The sequence below is a fragment of the Chionomys nivalis genome, chromosome 5, assembly GCF_950005125.1.
Source record: "Chionomys nivalis chromosome 5, mChiNiv1.1, whole genome shotgun sequence".
NCBI lineage: Eukaryota > Metazoa > Chordata > Mammalia > Rodentia > Cricetidae > Chionomys > Chionomys nivalis.
Window position 1 is genome coordinate 22,308,614 of NC_080090.1, and position 18,575 is coordinate 22,327,188.

Consider the following 18,575-nt stretch of genomic DNA (forward strand, 5'->3'; position numbering starts at 1 on the left):
TTCAATAGTGGACTAATATTCAAAATATATAATGAACTCAAGAAACTAGACATAAACAAACAAAATGCTACATTTAAAAAACAGGGTACCCTAACCCCAAAATGGCCCCCATCAAAACATCTCCTTTGTTACTCTCCCCTTCTCCTCTAACCTGCCTCCTGCACACAGCCCACCTAACCAACTCTCTCTTGTTCCCATCCTTCTATCTCCCAACCCCCTTCCTAGTTTACCCAGGAGATCTTTTCTACTTCCTCTTCCCAGGGAAATCCATGTATCACTCTTTGGAAACTCCTTGTTATCTAGCCTCTCTGGGGATGCAAATTTTAGGCTAGTTATCCTTTACTTTATTCCTAATAATCACCAATGAGTGAGTACATACCATGTTTGTCTGGATCTGGATTACCTTACTCAGAATAATTTTTTTCTAGTTCAATCCATGTGCCTAAAAATTTCATGAGGTCATCACTTTTTACAGATGATTAGTACTCCATTTTTCTTATTCATTTTTCAGTCGAGGGGGCATCTAGGTTGTTTCCAGGTTCTGGTTATTATGAATAATGCTGCTAAGAATGTAGTTGAACAAGTGTTCTTGTGGTATGACTGTTCATCCTTTAGATATATGCCAAAATTTATGTATCTGGGTCTTGAGGCAGATTGGTTTCCAATTTTCTATGAAACTGCCATACTGATTTCCAAAGTGGCTGTACAGGTTTTTACTCTCACCAGTAGTGGAAGAGTATTCCCCTTACTCCACATCCTCTCTAACATAAACTATCTGATGTGGGATTCCCCTCTGTATGCTATGAATATGTTTTATTACCATTGGTTAATAAAGAATCTGATTTGGCCTTTGGCAGGGCAGAATAAAGCTAGGCGGGAAAACTAAACTGAATGCAGGGAGAAAGAAGGCAGAGTTATGCAGACACCATGTAGCTGCTGAAGGAGACAAAGGCTGGAACCTTACTGGTATGCCACAGCATCATAGTAATACACAGATTAATAGAAATAGGGTGATTCAAGATGTAAGAGCTATCTAGAAATATGCCTGAGTCATTGACCTAACAGTGCTCTAATTAATATAGTTTCTGTGTGATTATTCAGGTCTTGGAGGTGGGAAGTGAACACATAGTCTCCATTTACAAATATCATTAGTTTTTGATCTTAGCCATTCTGACAAATGTAAGATGGTATCCCAGAGTTGTTTTGATTTGCTTTTCCCTGATGACTAAGGATATATAGCAATTCTTTGCCCTTTAGCCATTTGAGAGTCTTCTGTAGAAAATTCTCTGTTTAGATCTGTACCCCACCTTTTAATTGTATTATTTGGTATTTTAATGTTTAGCTTCTTGAGTTTTTTATACATTTTGGAGATCAACCCTTTGTCAGGTGTGGGGTTGGTGAGGATCTTTTCCCATCTGTAGGTGAACCTGGTGCCAGGAAACCCCCTCAGGAACTCACAAGGATGACCCCAACTAAGACTCCTAGAAATGATGAAGAGGGTGCCTGATCTGGCCATCTACTGTAAGCACATTGATGACTTCCGTAATTGTCATCAGAGATACTCTATTGAATTACTGTTGGAAGCAAAGGCAGAGATCCATAGACAAGCACTGTGCTCAGCTCCAAGAGTCTTGTGGAAGAAAGGGAAGGGGGATTATACCAGCCAGGGAGATCATGATGAGAAAACTCACAGATTCAGCAGACCTGAGCTCATAGGAGCTCATGGATACTAGATGAACAATCAGGGAGACTGAATGGTACCGACCTAGTCCCTCTGCATGTGTGTAACAATTGTCTAGTTTTGTCTCTTAGTAAGGCTTCTAATAGTGAGAGTAGGGCCTCTCCTTGGCACTTAGCTGACTTTTGGTAACCTGTTCCCCATGCTGGATTACCTGGCCCTACCTTGACATAAGGGAAGGAACTTGTCCTGCCTCAACTTGATGTGCCATGCTTTGTGCAAGCCTATAGGAGGCCTGCCCCTTTCTGAATGGAGATGGAGAAAAAGTGGATGGGGAGGGAGGTAGATAGAAAAGGGGAGGGGTAGGAGGAGAGGAGGGAGGATGCTGTAGGAAATCCTACAGCCAGTAGCCTTTAAGTTACCCTCCCACTTGGGCGTGGCCTCTTATACTATAAATGCTGATGTAAAGCTCATGTTCCCTCTCTCTTCCAGGTTCTGGATTCGATTCCTGTTCTCCATTCATGAAGAGGACTGTGATCTATGAGTCTACCCCTAAGTAAATAACTCTTTATTTTACTCATTTCTGAGCTAGTGTGGGATTTCTTTTTAGCATCCATCTTTTGGTTGGTATATAAAAATAAATGAAAATGTTATTTAAATAAAAAAAGCTGTTTATAAAAAAATCAGGGTGCCAATCTAAACAAAGAATTCTCAACATAGGGAACTCAAATAGCCAAGAAACACTTAAAGAAATGGCCAAGATCTTTAGTCATCCAGGAAATGCAAGTTGAAACTACCTTGAGATTTTATCTTATACCTGTCAGAATGGCTAAGAGCAATAACACAGGTGACAGTTCATGCTGTCCAGGATGTGGAGTAAAGGGAACATTCATCAATTACTGGTGGGAGTAAAAACTTGTACAGCCACTATGGAAATCAATATGGTGTTTCTTCAGGAAGATGGAAATGAATCTACCACTTGTGGTAGTTTGAATGTAATTGGCCCCCATTATCCCATAGGGAGTGTCACTATAAGGAGGTGAGGCTTTGTTGGAGTAGGTATGGCCTTGTTAGAGTAAGTGTGCTACTGTAGGTGTGCACTTTGAGGTGTTTTTTTATGCTCAGGATACAGCCCATTGACTCAGTCAATTCCTATTGCCTGCAAGATTTATGACTCTCAGTTACTCTTCCAGGACTATGTCTACCTCCCTGCCACCATGCTTCCCGCCTTGATGATGAATAGAACCTCTGAAACTATAAGCCAGCTATGACAACTAAATGTTTTCATTTATAAGAGTTGCTGTGGTCATGGTGTCTCTTCACAATAAAAACCCTATGTAAAACACCACTCTTGGGCATCTAAAGGATGCTTCATCCTACTACAGAGGCACTTGCTCAACTGTGTTCATTGCTGCTCTATTAATAATAACCAGAATTTGGAAATTCTGGACAACCAGAAATTGGAAACCCCCTAGATGTCCTTCATCAGAAGAATGGATTTTTTTTTAAAAGTAGAACATTTACACAATGGAGTGTTATTCATCTGCTTAAAAAAATGACATCATGAATTCTGCAGGTAAATGGATGGAACTAGAAAAAAAATCAACTTGAGGGAGATAACTCAGACCCAAAAAGACAAATATAGTATGTAATTCACTTATATTAGCTGTTAACTTAATGATAACCAAGCTACAATTCATAAAGCTACAGAGGTCAAGTATAGAGCAAGGAACTAGGGGTACAGATATGTCTCCTTAGGAAAGGTAAATAGAATAGATAGTAATGGGTAGATATGACCAGGATAGGAGGGCCAAGTAAGGAGGCTGAGGGGAAAAGGTCCTGAGGGAGGGAATATAGGGAGAAACACCTAAAATTAAGGGCAATTTGAGGGGTGTTTTGGAAACCTAATACAGTAGAATCTTCCTATTATATATACATGCATGAAATTGATATAAATTAAAAATCACCAAACAATGGGAGAGACATAGTCCCAACTGGTCATCTCTTGTCGCTAAATGAAACTTCCAGTACCAGGATTGGGTTATGCTGAATTGAGTTGTTGTCAAAGTAGAACATCTCATGGGAATCCCCCCCAAAACTCAGACCATTGCCAAGACTATAAGTTGCTTTCCACAAATGGATAGCAAGTCTCCATTGTTGAAAACAACACCTACAAAACTCATTGAACATGGAGAAGTTGAGCTTGTGTCTACAGAGAGAACCTTCCCCTCTGTATGCTAGCATCTTTGGTATAAGAATATATTCTCACCCTACCAGAAAAGAAAAGTAAACACCAATCCAGCTACAATCCCTTGATCTACAATGGTATCCTGCCTGCAAGATATGCTAGGGCAATGGTAGCACAAATCTTGTGGGAGTGACCAACCAATATCTGATCTGACTTAAGGCCCCCTCCATGAGATGGAACCCATACCTGACACTCTTTGACTCACCAGGAACCAGAGACTAGATGGCCCAGGGACTTTGGTTAAAACCAAATGCTACTGTTCTAGAAAAACAAAATGAAACAAAAACCCTTTATCAATAAAATGAATCCTAACGGTGTTCTGCTATATCAGTACCTTATTCAGCCATCATCAAAGAAGGTTCCTCCTGCAGCAGATGGGACCAGATGCAGAGACTCACAGCCACACATTATGCAGAGTGAAAACCTTAGAATACTCAGCCCTAGATGGGCTGTCTTTATCAAATCCTTCTGCTCAGAGCTCGGGGAACTCCATGGAAGAGCAGTCAGAAAGAGCATAAGAGCCAGAGGGGATGGAAGAGACCAAGAAAAGAAGGTCCTTTAAATCAACATGATCGAAGCTCATTTGAACTCAGATGGGATAAAGCTGCATTTAAAGGGCATACATGTGGCTGCATCAAGTCCTCTGTGTATACATTATGGTTTCCAGTTTAGTGCTTTTTTGAGATTCCTGAGTGTGTGAATAAGTGTGTCTCTAATTCTTGTATGTTCTCTTGAGTTCTTTTCATTCCTGAGTGTGTGAACTAGTGCGTCTCTAATTCTTGTATGTTCTCTTGAGTTCTTTTCATTCCTGAGTGTGTGAACTAGTGTGTCTCTGATTCTCGTATGTTCTCTTGAGTTCTTTTCATTCCCAAGTGTGTGATCAAGTGTGTCTCTGATTCTCGTATATTCTCTTGAGCTCTTTTCATTCCCAAGTGTGTGATCAAGTGTGTCTCTGGTTCTCGTATGTTCTCTTGAGCTCTTTTCATTCCTGAGTGTGTGATCAAGTGTGTCTCTAATTCTTTTTTTTTTTAATTTATTTATTTATTTATTATGTATACAATATTCTGTCTGTGTGTATGCCTGCAGGCCAGAAGAGGACACCAGACCTCATTAGAGATGGTTGTGAGCCACCATGTGGTTGCTGGGAATTGAACTCAGGACCTTTGGAAGAGCAGGCGATGCTCTTAATCGCTGAGCCATCTCTCCAGCCCCTTCTCTAATTCTTGTATGTTCTCTTGAGCTCTTTTTATTCTAATTGTTTTTGTCTTGTCCAATTCAGTGTGATCGTTTTTTATCTTACTATATTTTATTTTATTGTATTTTATTATTATTCTATAGAAGCCTGTCTGTTTCCTAATAAGAGACAGAAAGGGAGTGGATCCAGTTGGGAGAGGTAGTGGAGAGGAACTAGGAGGAGTAGAGGGAGGGGAAACCATAATCAGGATATATTATATGAAAAATATCTACTTTCAATATAAAGAAAAAGAGTAATGAAATACAATAACTGAATATATCATACAGCATATTAGGCAGTGATGATTGCTATGAGAAAAGAGAAAGCAGGGTTATGAATACAGGTGGAGAGTTAGATCAGGGAGATGTCATGTGTAAGGTAATGAGTTTGCTGCATCTGAGCAAAGGCTTCAAGAAGAAAGGAAACCTAACAGATATCTGCCATGCCTGAGCCAGGTAGAGGAAGATCTACAGCAAAGGCCCTGTGATGGGGAGTGTGCCTGCCACATTTAACCAACACTGAAAAGATCACAGTGGATGACATGGAGTGAAGGGGAATGGATGAAGAAAGGGGGTAGTGAAAGGGTTGAAGATAATCAGTTAAGGTATTTTTCTTTTAGTAATCTTTTACTTTTGCTCTAAAAAAAATTCAACCAGGTACAGTGACCTGTAATCCCAGAACTAGGGAGGCTGAGGCAGAAAGATCATGAGTTTGGGGTCAGACTGGCTATATAGTGAATTTCAGGCTATACTGGGCTACATAGCAAGATTCTCTCAAAAGAAAAACAGAAAATTAATGATATTATTAATAATAAAATAAAACAAATAAAAATTTTAAATTATTTTTTCAAAATTTCCTGTAAAATGGCTTGTGTTAACATAGGCACTTGCATTTTCTTAAATGCAAATCATTAGAAAGTACGAACTGATGATTTTCATAAAGAATTATCTGAGCTTCTCGGTTTCAGGAGGTTCCATTTATTCAATGTTGCCCTTAAAGTCTGTGCTGCTAGGGTTATATGTAGGAAGTAGTCTCCTGTGCCCATATGTTGTAGAGTACTTCCCACTTTCTCTTCTATCAGGTTCAGTGTGTTCAGACTGATATTGAGAAGCTTCTGTAAAGCAAAGGACACTGTCACTAAGACAAAAAGGCAACCCACTGACTGGGAGAAGATCTTCACCAACCCCGCAACAGACAAAGGTCTGATCTCCAAAATATATAAAGAACTCAAGAAACTAGACGTTAAAATGCTAATTAACCCAATTAAAAAATGGGACAATGAATTGAACAGAGAATTCTCAACAGAAGAAGCTCAAATGGCCAAAAGACACTTAAGGTCATGCTCAACCTCCTTAGCGATCAGGGAAATGCAAATCAAAACAACTTTGAGATACTATCTTACACCTGTCAGAATGACTAAAATCAAAAGCACCAATGACAGCCTTTGCTGGAGAGGATGTGGAGAAAGGGGTACCCTCATCCATTGCTGGTGGGACTGCAAACTTGTGCAACCACTTTGGAAATCAGTGTGGCGGTTTCTCAGAAAAATTGGGATCAACCCACCCCTGGACCCAGCAATACCACTCTTGGGAATATACCCAAGAGATGCCCTATCATACTACAAAAGTATTTGATCAACTATGTTCATAGCAGCATTATTTGTAATAGCCAGAACCTGGAAACAACCTAGATGCCCTTCAATGGAAGAATGGATGAAGAAAGTGTGGAATATATACATATTAGAGTACTACTCAGTGGTAAAAAAACAATGACTTCTTGAATTTTGCATGCAAGTGGATGGAAATAGAAAACACTATCCTGAGTGAGGTAACCCAGACCCAAAAAGATGAACATGGGATGTACTCACTCATAATTGGTTTTTAGCCATAAATATAGGACATTGAGCCTATAATTCACAATCCTAGAGAAGCTAAATAAGAAGGTGAACCCAAAGAAAAACATACAGTTATCCTCCTGGATATTGGAAGTAGACAAGATTGCTGGACAAAAATTGGGAACTTTGGGGTGAGGTGGGATGGGGGAAAGGGGAGATGGGGAGAGAAAAGTGAGAAGGGGAGGATGGGGAGAACTTGGGGGAATGGGGTGGTTGGGATAATGGAAGGATGGATATGGGAGCAGGGAAGTATATATCTTAATTAAGGGAGCCATTTTAGGGTTGGCAAGAGCCTTGACTCTAGAGGGGTTCCCAGGGGTCCAGAGAGATGTACCCAACTAAGTCCTTGGGCAGCTGAGGAGAGAGAGCCTGAAATGGCCCGATCCTATAACCATACTAATGAATATCTTGCATATCACCATAGAACCTTCATCTGGCGATGGATGGAGATAGAGACAGAGACCCACATTGGAGCAATGGACTGAGCTCCCAAGGTCCAAATGAGGAACAGAAGGAGGAAGAACATGAACAAGGAAGTCAAGACCGTGAGGGGGCACCCACTCACTGAGACGGTGGGGCTGATCTGTTGGGAGCTCACCAAAGCCAGCTGGACTGGGACTGAATAAGCATGGGATAAAACCGGACTCTCTGAATATGGTGGACAATGAGGGCTGCTGAGAAACCAAGGACAATGGCACTGAGTTTTGACTCTACTGCATGTACTGGCTTTGTGGGAGCCTAGCCAGTTTGGATGCTCACCTTCCTAGACCTCAATGGAGCGGGCAGGACCTTGGACTGCCCACAGAGCAGGGAACCCTGACTGCTCTTTGGACTGGAGAGGGAGGGGGAGGGGAGTGGGGCGTGGGGAGTGGGGGAGGGGGAGGGAAAAGGGAGGCAGGGAGGAGGTGGAAATTTTTAATAAAAAAATTTTTAATTAAAAAAAATCTAAAAAAAAAGAATTATCTGAGGAAGTTTGGTTTTGAGGCAGAATTACTGTAAAGGGATGTCGCTGAAGCTTCCAAGTTCCTGTGTTCTGTTGCTGTGACAAAGTCCTGTAACCAAAAGCAACTGGAGAGGGAGAGTTCAGCTTACAAGTATGACGTCACAACCCATCACTGAGGGAAGTCAGAACAGAAACTCAAGGCAGGAAGCTGGAGTCAGGAGCTGAAGCGGAAACCATGGAGGATTGCTACTGGGTGACTTGCTCAGCCTGCTTCCTTATACAACTCAGGATCACCTGCCCAGGGATGACACTCACCCCACTGGCTCAGCCCACTCATAATAATCATTAATTACAAAATGATCTACAGATGGAAACATTTTCTCAATTGAGGTTCCTCTTCCTGGACAAGTCTAGCTTATGCCACCTGATAAAAACCTGACCAGGACAATCCCTTATGTGCTTGTAGTGTCTTTATGTATCAACAAATTTTATTAAATAGCAGTTTAATAAATTCAATGGGGGCTATTGCTTGTTTTCAGTCCAACATCACAGCCTCTTCATCGTTTTCATGTTGGGTGATTTCAAATTTGTGGGTATTTTCGGATCCGTCTAAGAGGAACTAGAATTGGGGGATGTTTAGCTTAAGCTCAAAAGGATATAATTACGTGTTTCATACACTCTTCCATGTAAGGTATTGCCACCCATGTAGGCAAATACATGATGCCCTGGAACATCCCCTCTGCCTGTGCTGACATCCCCCTGCTGTGTCCCTGCCACATAGCATCAGGACAGTTCAAGAGCCTCCTCTTCAACTACCAAAAGATAGAAACAGCTAAGGCCCCAGAGCTTTCAAAATTCAGCCCTTCATTTCAGGATCCGTTCATTCTTTCGACCTACCTATCGCTTCAACAAGGGAACTTATCTGTTAGGTTACAAAGCAGGCCCCAAAATGGCAGCGCTACTGATGATGTCCTAAGATGATGGCCCAACCCAGATGAACAGAAGAATCCTACCACGTAAACTGAGACCTAAACTCAACACACCTCAGACACCTTGTGATTTGGGTCTCTGTTCTTCAGGAAGGCCACCATTTCCCTTCTCTGTCCCTAATGGCAGACCACTGCAAGCAAAGTTCACTCAAAAGCCTGTGGCCCCTAGAGACTCCCACCCTGCTGCCTGTCATATAGAAGCTCTTCTCCTGCCCGACCACTGCTCTCTACTCTCTGAGATGTCTGACCCACTCTAAACTTTTTCTAGCCACAGGGTGATCTAGTTTGGTGGTTTCCCTGCACTTGCTCATACCGATTGCCCTGTCCTTTGACCTATACCTTGACACTTGGTTCCAAGTTGCTTCTGATTGGTCCAGTCCATATTTTACCATATCCTTCATAGAATCACTTAAGTCTAAAAAAAAAAAAAAAAAAAAAAAACAGATACTGTACAGTCTCATGCCCTGGACTCTCTGGGCTTTGACAGCAGCAATGCATGCAGGTGCCTGGCCTAGTAGAGAGCATAGCATAAGAGAATATTCCCACGGGGCTTTTTGTTGTAGCTGTTTTTAGATAAAATGTCATGTAACCTAGGTTGAGCTCAACCTTACCATGTAGTCAAAGATGGTCTTAAATAACAGATTCTCCTGCCTTAGCTGCCTAAATGCTGGGGTAACAGCCATGTGCCATCATGTCCAGGATTTTAAGTCTTTGGATATACATTCCATATTTCCATGTGGTTTTAATATGTGGCCTCAGTTAGTGATTTACCATTGATACTTTGGTATTTAGGGCCAAATGATATACTTTTTTGTTTTTCAAAAGAGAAATCTGTTCTAAGTAACTCTGTCCTTGGCCCACCAGACATCTGTAGCACTTCCTTATTGGAGATAACCAAAAGTATCGCAGGCACTGGGACAAAAGTTCCCCACCCTCATCCATGAAGAGCTCACTTAAGTCATCCAGGACAGCCTCTCTGACAAGCGTTAGCTTGCTCTCAGGAGATGGAAAAACTCATGATAGAATAAAAGAGGAAACTGAGCCCCAGCCCCTTCCCACGTAGGGGAGCGGTGAGAAGCCGTGGCGAACAGGATGTTGCATCGCCTCCCTCAACCATCTGTGTGTAGCAACTCTTAAAAAAGGCTGACCTAATCACTGGAGATGGCTGCTTGCAAAATTAAGGAAGCAGTCCGTTGGTGGCTAAAGTCTTGCTGTACCTTCATAATGGTTGCGGTTATTCTTTAGAAGACAGGTGAGACAAGAGTAAAGGGGATGATGACTGTTGGCAAGACGACAAAGCAGTGGGTGATGTGTCTAGGCACTGAGGACAAAGTAACAGTGTTTCCCTGTAGCTCATAATAAGAATGGAGATAATCCTGCTTCTGTCCATCCACGTAACCTGTCTGTTAGAAAGGCGTAATTATATCTGTTGGGATAGCAAGTGAATGTATCCCAGCACTTGAAAATTTGACAGTAGAATCGTGATCCAAGGTTATCTGTGCTACATGGTGAGCCCCTTAAGTCATGTACACACACACACACACACACACACACACACACACACGGCGGGGGGGGCAGGTAATTTCAAGCCAAGGTATTACTCAGGAAAGAGAAAAATGTTCTAGAGAAGAAATTCTGATTACCAAAACCACAAATCTTGTAGTTTTAGTAAAATTCTTAAGGAAGAAACGGAGATGAGTCTTGAAGACAAGGGTGTGGTATCATCTGGAGTGCGCTGATGAGAGAAAACATTTTTTTTTGTTTGTTTTTTTTTGAGACAGGGTTTCTCTGGAGACCAAATATTTAAGAAGCCTATGTAAACCCATTTAGGAACTGTTAAGACCCTAGATTTAGGTCTTGGTGACAATATCCAGGGTGATCTTTTCTGAGACAGGGGATAGAATAAGTGCAGTAGGCTGGGTTGATATGGATTCCCAGTGTAGAGAAGGAGAAGCAGATATGAGCCATACTTTCAAGGTTCCACAGTGTGAATGGGAAGGAAGATGGAGCAGATAGAAGGGCGTAGAAAGTGAAAAGAGGTTTCCATTTTGTTTGCTTGGTTTAGGGACTGAAATGACTTAAATGTTGTGTAAGCCAAGGTTCTCTAGAATAACAAAACTGATAGAAAGGGGATTTATTAAAATGGCTCACAGACTATGGTCCAACAATGCCCGTCTCCTGACAGAAATTCCAAGAACCCAGTAGTTATCAGTTCATATGGGGTGAATGTCTAAGTTGGTCTTCAGTATACAAAAGAATTCTGAAAAGTAGGCACTAATACCAGTAAAGAAATGGACTTGCCAGCAAGAATGAGGACTAGCAGGCAAAGAGCAAAAGCTTCCTCTTTCCTTGCCCTTTATATAGGGTACCAAGTGAAGATGAGAACAAATTTAGGGTGGTTCTTCCTATCTCTAATGATCCAATTAACTAATCATAGCACCCAGCATTCAAAGACAAAGGCAAAATTCATTTAAAATGAGATGAGCACAGGCAAGGTGAGGGCAAGGGTGACTGCAAGGTGATGTATGAACTTTGTACTCAAAATTGGGCTCTCTCATTTGTCATATAAGTTATTGAGGGGTTTCACATTTAAAAAAAGGTGAAATAAACATAACTATTTTAGAAAATTTACATCAATAGCAGTGTTCAAATCAGGTACGTACAGAGAATGGACAAAAAAGAGCAATTAGGATTGGTCGTGCTACTGCTGGTCAACACAAGAAAGTGATCATTTGGTCCAGGATGAAAGGCAATGGAGACAGATAAACTAGCACATATCTGGTTGTGAGAGGCAAGGGTAAGAAAAGACTGACGATAGCTACTAGAATTCTAGCTTAAGAAACTGCAGAAATGGGCGTGCTATTAGTCAAGGCAGATAACTATGAAAGAACAGAAAAGTTGGGGAGGAGAGAAACTATGGAAGGGCTTTTGTTTGTAATTTTTATTTTTGTTTGTTTAACACATGACCTTTCTTATGTGACCCTGGCCATCCTGGAACTTGTTGTGTGGACCAAGATGGCCTCGAACTTGCGGAGATGCACCCAAGTGCTGAGATTAGCAGCACGCAGCACCACGCTTGGCTAAGGGACTTTTTATTTTAAGTTGGAGCTGAGGATGTTGCTCAGTGATAGAGTATTTGACATGTCAGAGGCCCTACTCTCCAACTTTGCCTTTTGAACACCCCTCCCATCAGTAGATGGGTTTCTGGTCCCTTCCCCTTGAGGTCAGGTATGGTGGTTCAAATCTGTAATCCCAGCAGTTGGGAAGGAGAGGCAGTAAGATTGCAAGTTCAAGGCTGTTTTCAGCTACATAGCAAATGTGAGGCCAGCCTGGGTTACAAGAGACCCTGTCTCAAAGAACAATAACGATGATGTCCCGTCCTCTTGCAGCTGGATCAGCCTTCATGATTGCCTTAGTGAACAGAGTGCTGAGGGGTGACTCGCAAAGCTAGGTGAGAAATGACAGACACCATTGACTGGTTTGTCTTAACTGACCGTAGGAGACACTACAGTTAGTTAGACATTTACCACATGAATAAAATGCCTTTCAAATGACTCTGGGCTCCACCACGGTCTCACTGGCAATTAGGAGAGATTCCTTAAATGAAAAGTAACCCAGTGAAACCCACCTCCAACTCATAAGTGAAATCAGTGGTAGCTACTATTTTCGGCACTTGTGCTTTGGGGGGCTCACTAAACAGCAAGAAAAAGTCAGAACAAAAATGGGGAGTCAAATTCTGAACACATTTCTGGAACGTCTAGAGAAGACGCTTGAAAAAAAGAACAGAAATTCAGATCTGAGGCACAGGCAAGAGTTGGGCGTCTGAGAGTTCATTTATGTGTATCCCCCACTCCCCTCTACCTCACGCTGCATGTGTGTCCTGGGTGTAGCTTCACATATTACAACTTCATTGAGTCTGACTAGAAATTCCTCAGAAACATAGGAAGTGTGACATCACGCCCATTTTAAGAGTGGAGGAGAATTCTAAAAGACCCTACAGGATGGAGCCCAGACAAAACAACAACAAACAAACAAACAAACAAACAAACAAAAACCAGTTCTTCCGGTTCCCAGTATAATGCCATTTCCAGTGCACCCTTATACCTGTAGGGATATAGCAAAATGCCACTCAGGAGCAGAGGACGCTCCTGAATCATCTCCTTGAAAATGGACAGCTTAGAACCCTAAAGACGACGAGGGAAGAGTTGTAAAGAGTGTTTCTCAGACTTTACCCTGAAGGCAAACATTACAAAAGAGAAGAAGCTTGTCAAATGCTCATGAAGTTATGGACATGTAGACCGAAAGGAAGATTTTGAAATTACTCATTCATTTGTTTAACGGTTATTTACTGAGTATTTGCTGTGCTCCAGGCAAATACTGGATGCTGACTCAAGAAGAAAATAAAAAGCAAGTCATAAACTATTGCTGAGCCCCAAGGTTTCCTGGAGGAAGACACATGAAAATGGCAGACTGTGGTGAGGCAGGATGAGTTAAGGGTACACAGAATTCTAGACAGAAAGGCCCAGAGTCAAGAGGGATGCTCCATTCTAGGCAAACAACAAAGCTCAGTTCAGCCAACTTGGTCTAAGCAGTTGACCAATGCTTCCTATCAGCTCCCATGTCAACGGCCTTAATACTGTACTATGAGCTGAAGCAGTCCAGGGTGGTCAGGAAAATTACAAAGGGCCCTGCAGACAGTGCATCCCTAGACTTGAAGCCAGTCTGTGCCAAGAACGCCAGGCAGAGAAGCCTGGTATCAGCGTCACTCAGATCTCCTCCACACAGGGCTAGCTCATCTCCCCGTGACTTGCACACCAGCACGGTTTTACAATGCTGTGTAACTTCTTGCTCATGACTTTTCAACCACAGTGCTGAAATCTGGTTCTGTCTCTGACATGGTTGTTTACCTTTTATTTTAGCTCAGGGCAGGACTCTTTACATAAATAAAATTCCCAACACCTAACGGGACACATTGCTTCTGAACAGAAAAAATGGCAACTGAACAACGGAGCACCCCTCCACGGAGAGCTTCTTTTACTTAAAAATAAGTTCCTGTAATTTTATAGGCCAACAGCCATGAGTTACAATGCAGGGGGCCCTACTTCCCCATCTCCCTGGGTCCTGTTTCTCATGTCCCCTCGTGAAAAGAAACGGGGCCTGATTTTCTCAAGCTAAAGAAGACTCCCCAGCCTCCCCATAGCCCTGCCGCCAGCATGGAAGCGCCCTGCCCAAGATCCCACCCATTTCTAGGGCTGAACTATGTCCCATCTCCCCTTTACCGGCTGGCCATGCCTTCAGTGCACAACCACAAGCAGACACTTGGTGGAAACTACCTTGAAGTCCCGATATCACAGGCAGGAGTAGCAGTTCCAGGACCAGACACCATTCTTGTTTTCTGAAGTAGCACATGCTACTTTGCAAAGCTTCTCAGGAACACCGGCAACAACTGTGAAAGCAGGCAGAGAACAAACCCCAGCAGAATCAGGAAGTTGTGTGTGAGGCCTTACGGTAGGGTGGGAGGATCTCTTTTCCCCCGACTGTTCTGTAGACCCAGCTGGCTTCGAACTCACAGAGTTCTGCCTCCTTATTCCTGAGGGCTAGGATGTGCCACCACACCTGGCTTGTGAATTAAAGGTACCTTTAGTCTGTCCTGAGGGTTTCCCACTCAGAAAACCCAACAAAAACTCTGAGCTTTCTCCTCGCACAAAAAGCACTGTATTTAATATGGTATGTATTATTGTTATAACCTTTGATTCTTAAAACCCAATTATAGAGATTCAGTCAGGAGCTAAGACATAGAGGTGCCCATCCATGCATGAGTGGGCAGAAAGTCCATGGGAAAATAACAAAGGGCCCTGCAGACAGTGCATCCCTAGACTTGAAGCCAGTCTGTGCCAAGAACGCCAGGCAGAGAAGCCTGGTATGAGCATCACTCAGGTCTCCTCCACAGAGGGCTAGCTCATCTCCCTGAGACCTGCCCACCAGCACGGTTTTACAATGCCTTAGTCTGGTTTCTCCTGTCTGGCAATCTTCCCTCATGGAAAATTCATGGTGTGAAATTTCAAATTCTTCTCCACTGGACATGATCAGGAACAACTTCTTAACTTGAAAGAATGGATTTCTTCTCACCCTTGTGGTCTCATTCTAATTTATTGAGTCTAAATGAACTTTTTTTTTTAAACCTACAACACTATGGGAGATTCAGAAAGTGAGTCATAGTCCCCGAGACAGAATATCTGTAATCATTTCATAAGTGAAGATATTTCTGATGTTCAGAATGGAGGTGATGGCTTCTCTTTATCCTGTGAACTCTTGTAGCCATCATCGCAAGCGGTCAGCAGGAGGAGAGACATCAGGCCAACTCAGTACCTGGCACTGGACATGATGGGACCTATGAAGTGGCCATGTCAGGCATCAGTACTTTCATTTTATTGAAACTCAGGGTCAGACTTTGCCTGAGTAATGTTTCAGCTATCGTGAATTCCTGATGTATTTTCCTCATGCAGAAATATGTCAAGGTTATGAGTCTGGCCCATGCCCTCCAGAGATCAGTCCTGGTCAGCCTGTGGCCTTTTCCCTATGTCTCTTTGCACTGTGCCTGCTCTTTTCTGCTATCCTCCAGCATGGGAGACAACAAAGCTTTGAACTAGACGAGAAGTTATGGCAGGAACAAATGAGAAAGGTTTTAAAGTGGACTTAGGTAGGGCAGGCTTTAGAGCAAACCTTAAAAAGGAACTGAAGACGAGGGGGTGGAGTGAAATGAGAGGGCGAGCAACGTACAGGAAATAAGCTGGGTGTGGTTTCTCAAAACCATCACCCCACCAATCTCAGGAGAGTCTTCCAAGAAAGACAGAGGAAAAAGGGCAGGGCTGCAAAAGTAGAAGAACCTATGTGGGGAACCATGAGAAGCAGTAAAGAGAGTACGAAACACTCTTCTCAGGCTGCAGATGATGGTTCAGTATCTAAGAACACTTGTTCCTGCAGATCACCCAGGTTTGATTTGCAGCACTAGCATGGTGGCTCAGAACCACTCCAGTTCCAGAGAATCCGACGTGGGCACTAGGCACACACATGGTGTACATGCATACATGCAGACAGAATATTTGTACATGTAAGAATAAGTAGAACATGCATACAGGCAGACAAAAGATTCATACACATAAGAATAAATAGATTATAAGCTAGGTAACAAGGAGAACTGTAAGAGAGACATACATGGATCCCCCTGGGAAAGGGAAACAGAAAAAAATATCTTGAGAAAATTGGGAGTGTGTGTGGGGGGGAGATGGGAGGGTAGAAGAGGAGAGGGAGGGAAGAAGGGGAAGAAGGAGAAGAACATGAAGAAACAGGATGCTCAAGAAGGGGAAAGGACAGAGAGGGAGAGAAAAAGAAAGAGATATCTTGATTGAAGGAGACATTAAGGAGCTAGTGAGAAAGCCGGCACTGGGGAAATTCCCAGGAATCCTCAAGGATGACCCCAGTTAAGACTCCAAGCAACAGTGGAGAGGACACCTTAACTAGCCTTCCACTGGTGACTACCTAACTATCATCATAGAACCTTCAGACAGCAACTGATGGAAGCAGACACAGAGATCCACAGTGAAGCACTGGGTCAAGCTCCCGGAAACCAGCCCAAGAGAGGGAGGAGTGATAATATGAGCACAGGGGTCAAGACCATGATGGTGACACCCACAGAAACAGCTGACCTAAGCTAGTGAGAGCTTGCTGACTCTGGACTGGAGAGCAAGGGAATCTGCATAGGATCAAACTAGGCCCACTGAATGTGCGGAACAGTTGTGAGGCTTGGGCAGTCATGGGAACACTGGCAGTGAGACCAGGATTTATCCCTAGTGCTTGATCTGGCATCTTGGAGCACAATCTCTATGGAGGGATCCCTTGCTCAGCCTAGATATAGGGGGAAGGGCCTTGGTCCTGCCTCAAAGTGATGTGTCAGACTTTGTTGACTCCTCATGGGAAGCCTTACCCTTTCTGAGGAGTGGGGGGTGGAGTGGGGGGAAGGGTGAAACAAGAGGAGGGAAGGAAGTGGGAATGGGGATAGCTATGTAAAATGAGAAATGATTGTATTAAAAAATAAATAAAATAAAAAGGAATAAATAGATTAATATTTTTTAAAAAATAGATTTTTTTAACCTCAAAGGGAATATAAAATAGTTTATTCTTGAGTCAAATATGAGAGACCAAAGCTCAGGAACACAGATTCATAAAACCCTCAATAGCATGTGCAATGTAGAAACTGTTTATAGAAGTTTTACAGTTACATATGAAAAGAAGCCATGAGTCAAGTCAGTTTTGAAATATTTTGATATAAATAGGGTAATCTCTGCAAGCTCTCTGCTGACATTCTTAGCTTTGGGGTTGTTAAAAGCTCTTGGTCTGAGTTTAACATATTCCAGAGGATTTTTGCATGGTAGTGACAAGAATATTTGTCCTCAAAGATAACAGATGAGTAACTCAGTGTGTAGGGCACTGGCCTAGCATGCAAAAACCATGAATATGATACCCAGAATTGTATAAATCAGGTGTAGTGGTATGTGCTTATGTGGTGGAAGTGGAAGGTTTCAGAAGTTCAAGGTTTTGTCCTTGACTACACACTATAGAGCGAGTTTCAAGTCAGTCTGGGCTACACGAGACCCTGTTTCAAAAGCAAACAAGAAACCCCTAAAGTTCAGAGAAAGTAAAAAGACACCTATTAGAGAGTCTCAGAGTCCATCTGGTGGGATGTGGTGTGTTTAGGAAGCTTCACACCTACAGTGAGTGACTCCACCATCAGATCACTGGAGTCAGAGAGGTTCAGAAGTTCTCCACAGTCATAGACATTTTAAGGACAAGAAAGGGCGGGGACACCCAGTGCAGCCAGGGCTCCTACAGAAGATACTGAAAAACCTCTCTCTTTCTAGGTACTTGGTGTTCAGGACTCAGCATTCAGCGCTTGGCACTTAATGGAGAAGTCACCATTTTAGAAAGGTCCCTGCTGTGTTGGTGACTTGACAGCCTGGGGTGCTCTGTAGACCACACATGTGGGAAACTCAGGGCCAGTGTTAAGGGACTGTTTGCGGAACACAGCTAGGCGGTGGGGATCAAAGTATGACTCAGAACTATGCAGCATTCTGAAACCTGGGGAACCAGGGGCTGTAAGGAGTGCTTAAACATTGGGAAAGATCACACTGACGGGGAGGGGGCACAGCATTCACAAATAGACTCTTGAAGAATTATTCAGAGGTATCATCAGTGTCTGTAAACCACACTCAGAGACCTGTCTTAGTTAAAGTTTCTAATGCTGTGAGGAGACACTGTGACCAGGGCAATTATTATACAGAAAACATTTAATTGGGGAGGCTCATTTACAGTTTCAGAGGTTCACTCCATCATCATCATGACAGCAAGCACGGTGGCGTGCAGGCAGATGTGGTGCTGGGGTAGTAGCTGAGAATTCTACATCTTGCAGGCAACAGAAAGTCAACTAAGACACTGGGCGGTATCCTGAGAATAGGAAACCTCAAAGCCTGCGTCCATAGTGACATTCTTCCTCCGACAATGACATACCCACTCCAACAAAGCCATACCTCCT

At 42.8% G+C, this 18,575-nt stretch overlaps 1 protein-coding gene across 1 annotated transcript in view; it reads right to left on the reverse strand.

Moving 5' to 3' along the window:
- The window catches only part of Cd48 (CD48 molecule), a 34,689-nt gene extending 20,223 nt beyond the window's left edge, over positions 1-14,466 (reverse strand). The window contains exon 1 of the mRNA XM_057770957.1: positions 14,320-14,466. Within this exon, the coding sequence (XP_057626940.1) occupies positions 14,320-14,395 (76 nt within the window). The 5' untranslated portion in view covers positions 14,396-14,466. The remainder of the gene's footprint in view (positions 1-14,319) is intronic.
- Positions 14,467-18,575: the final 4,109 nt, after the last annotated feature.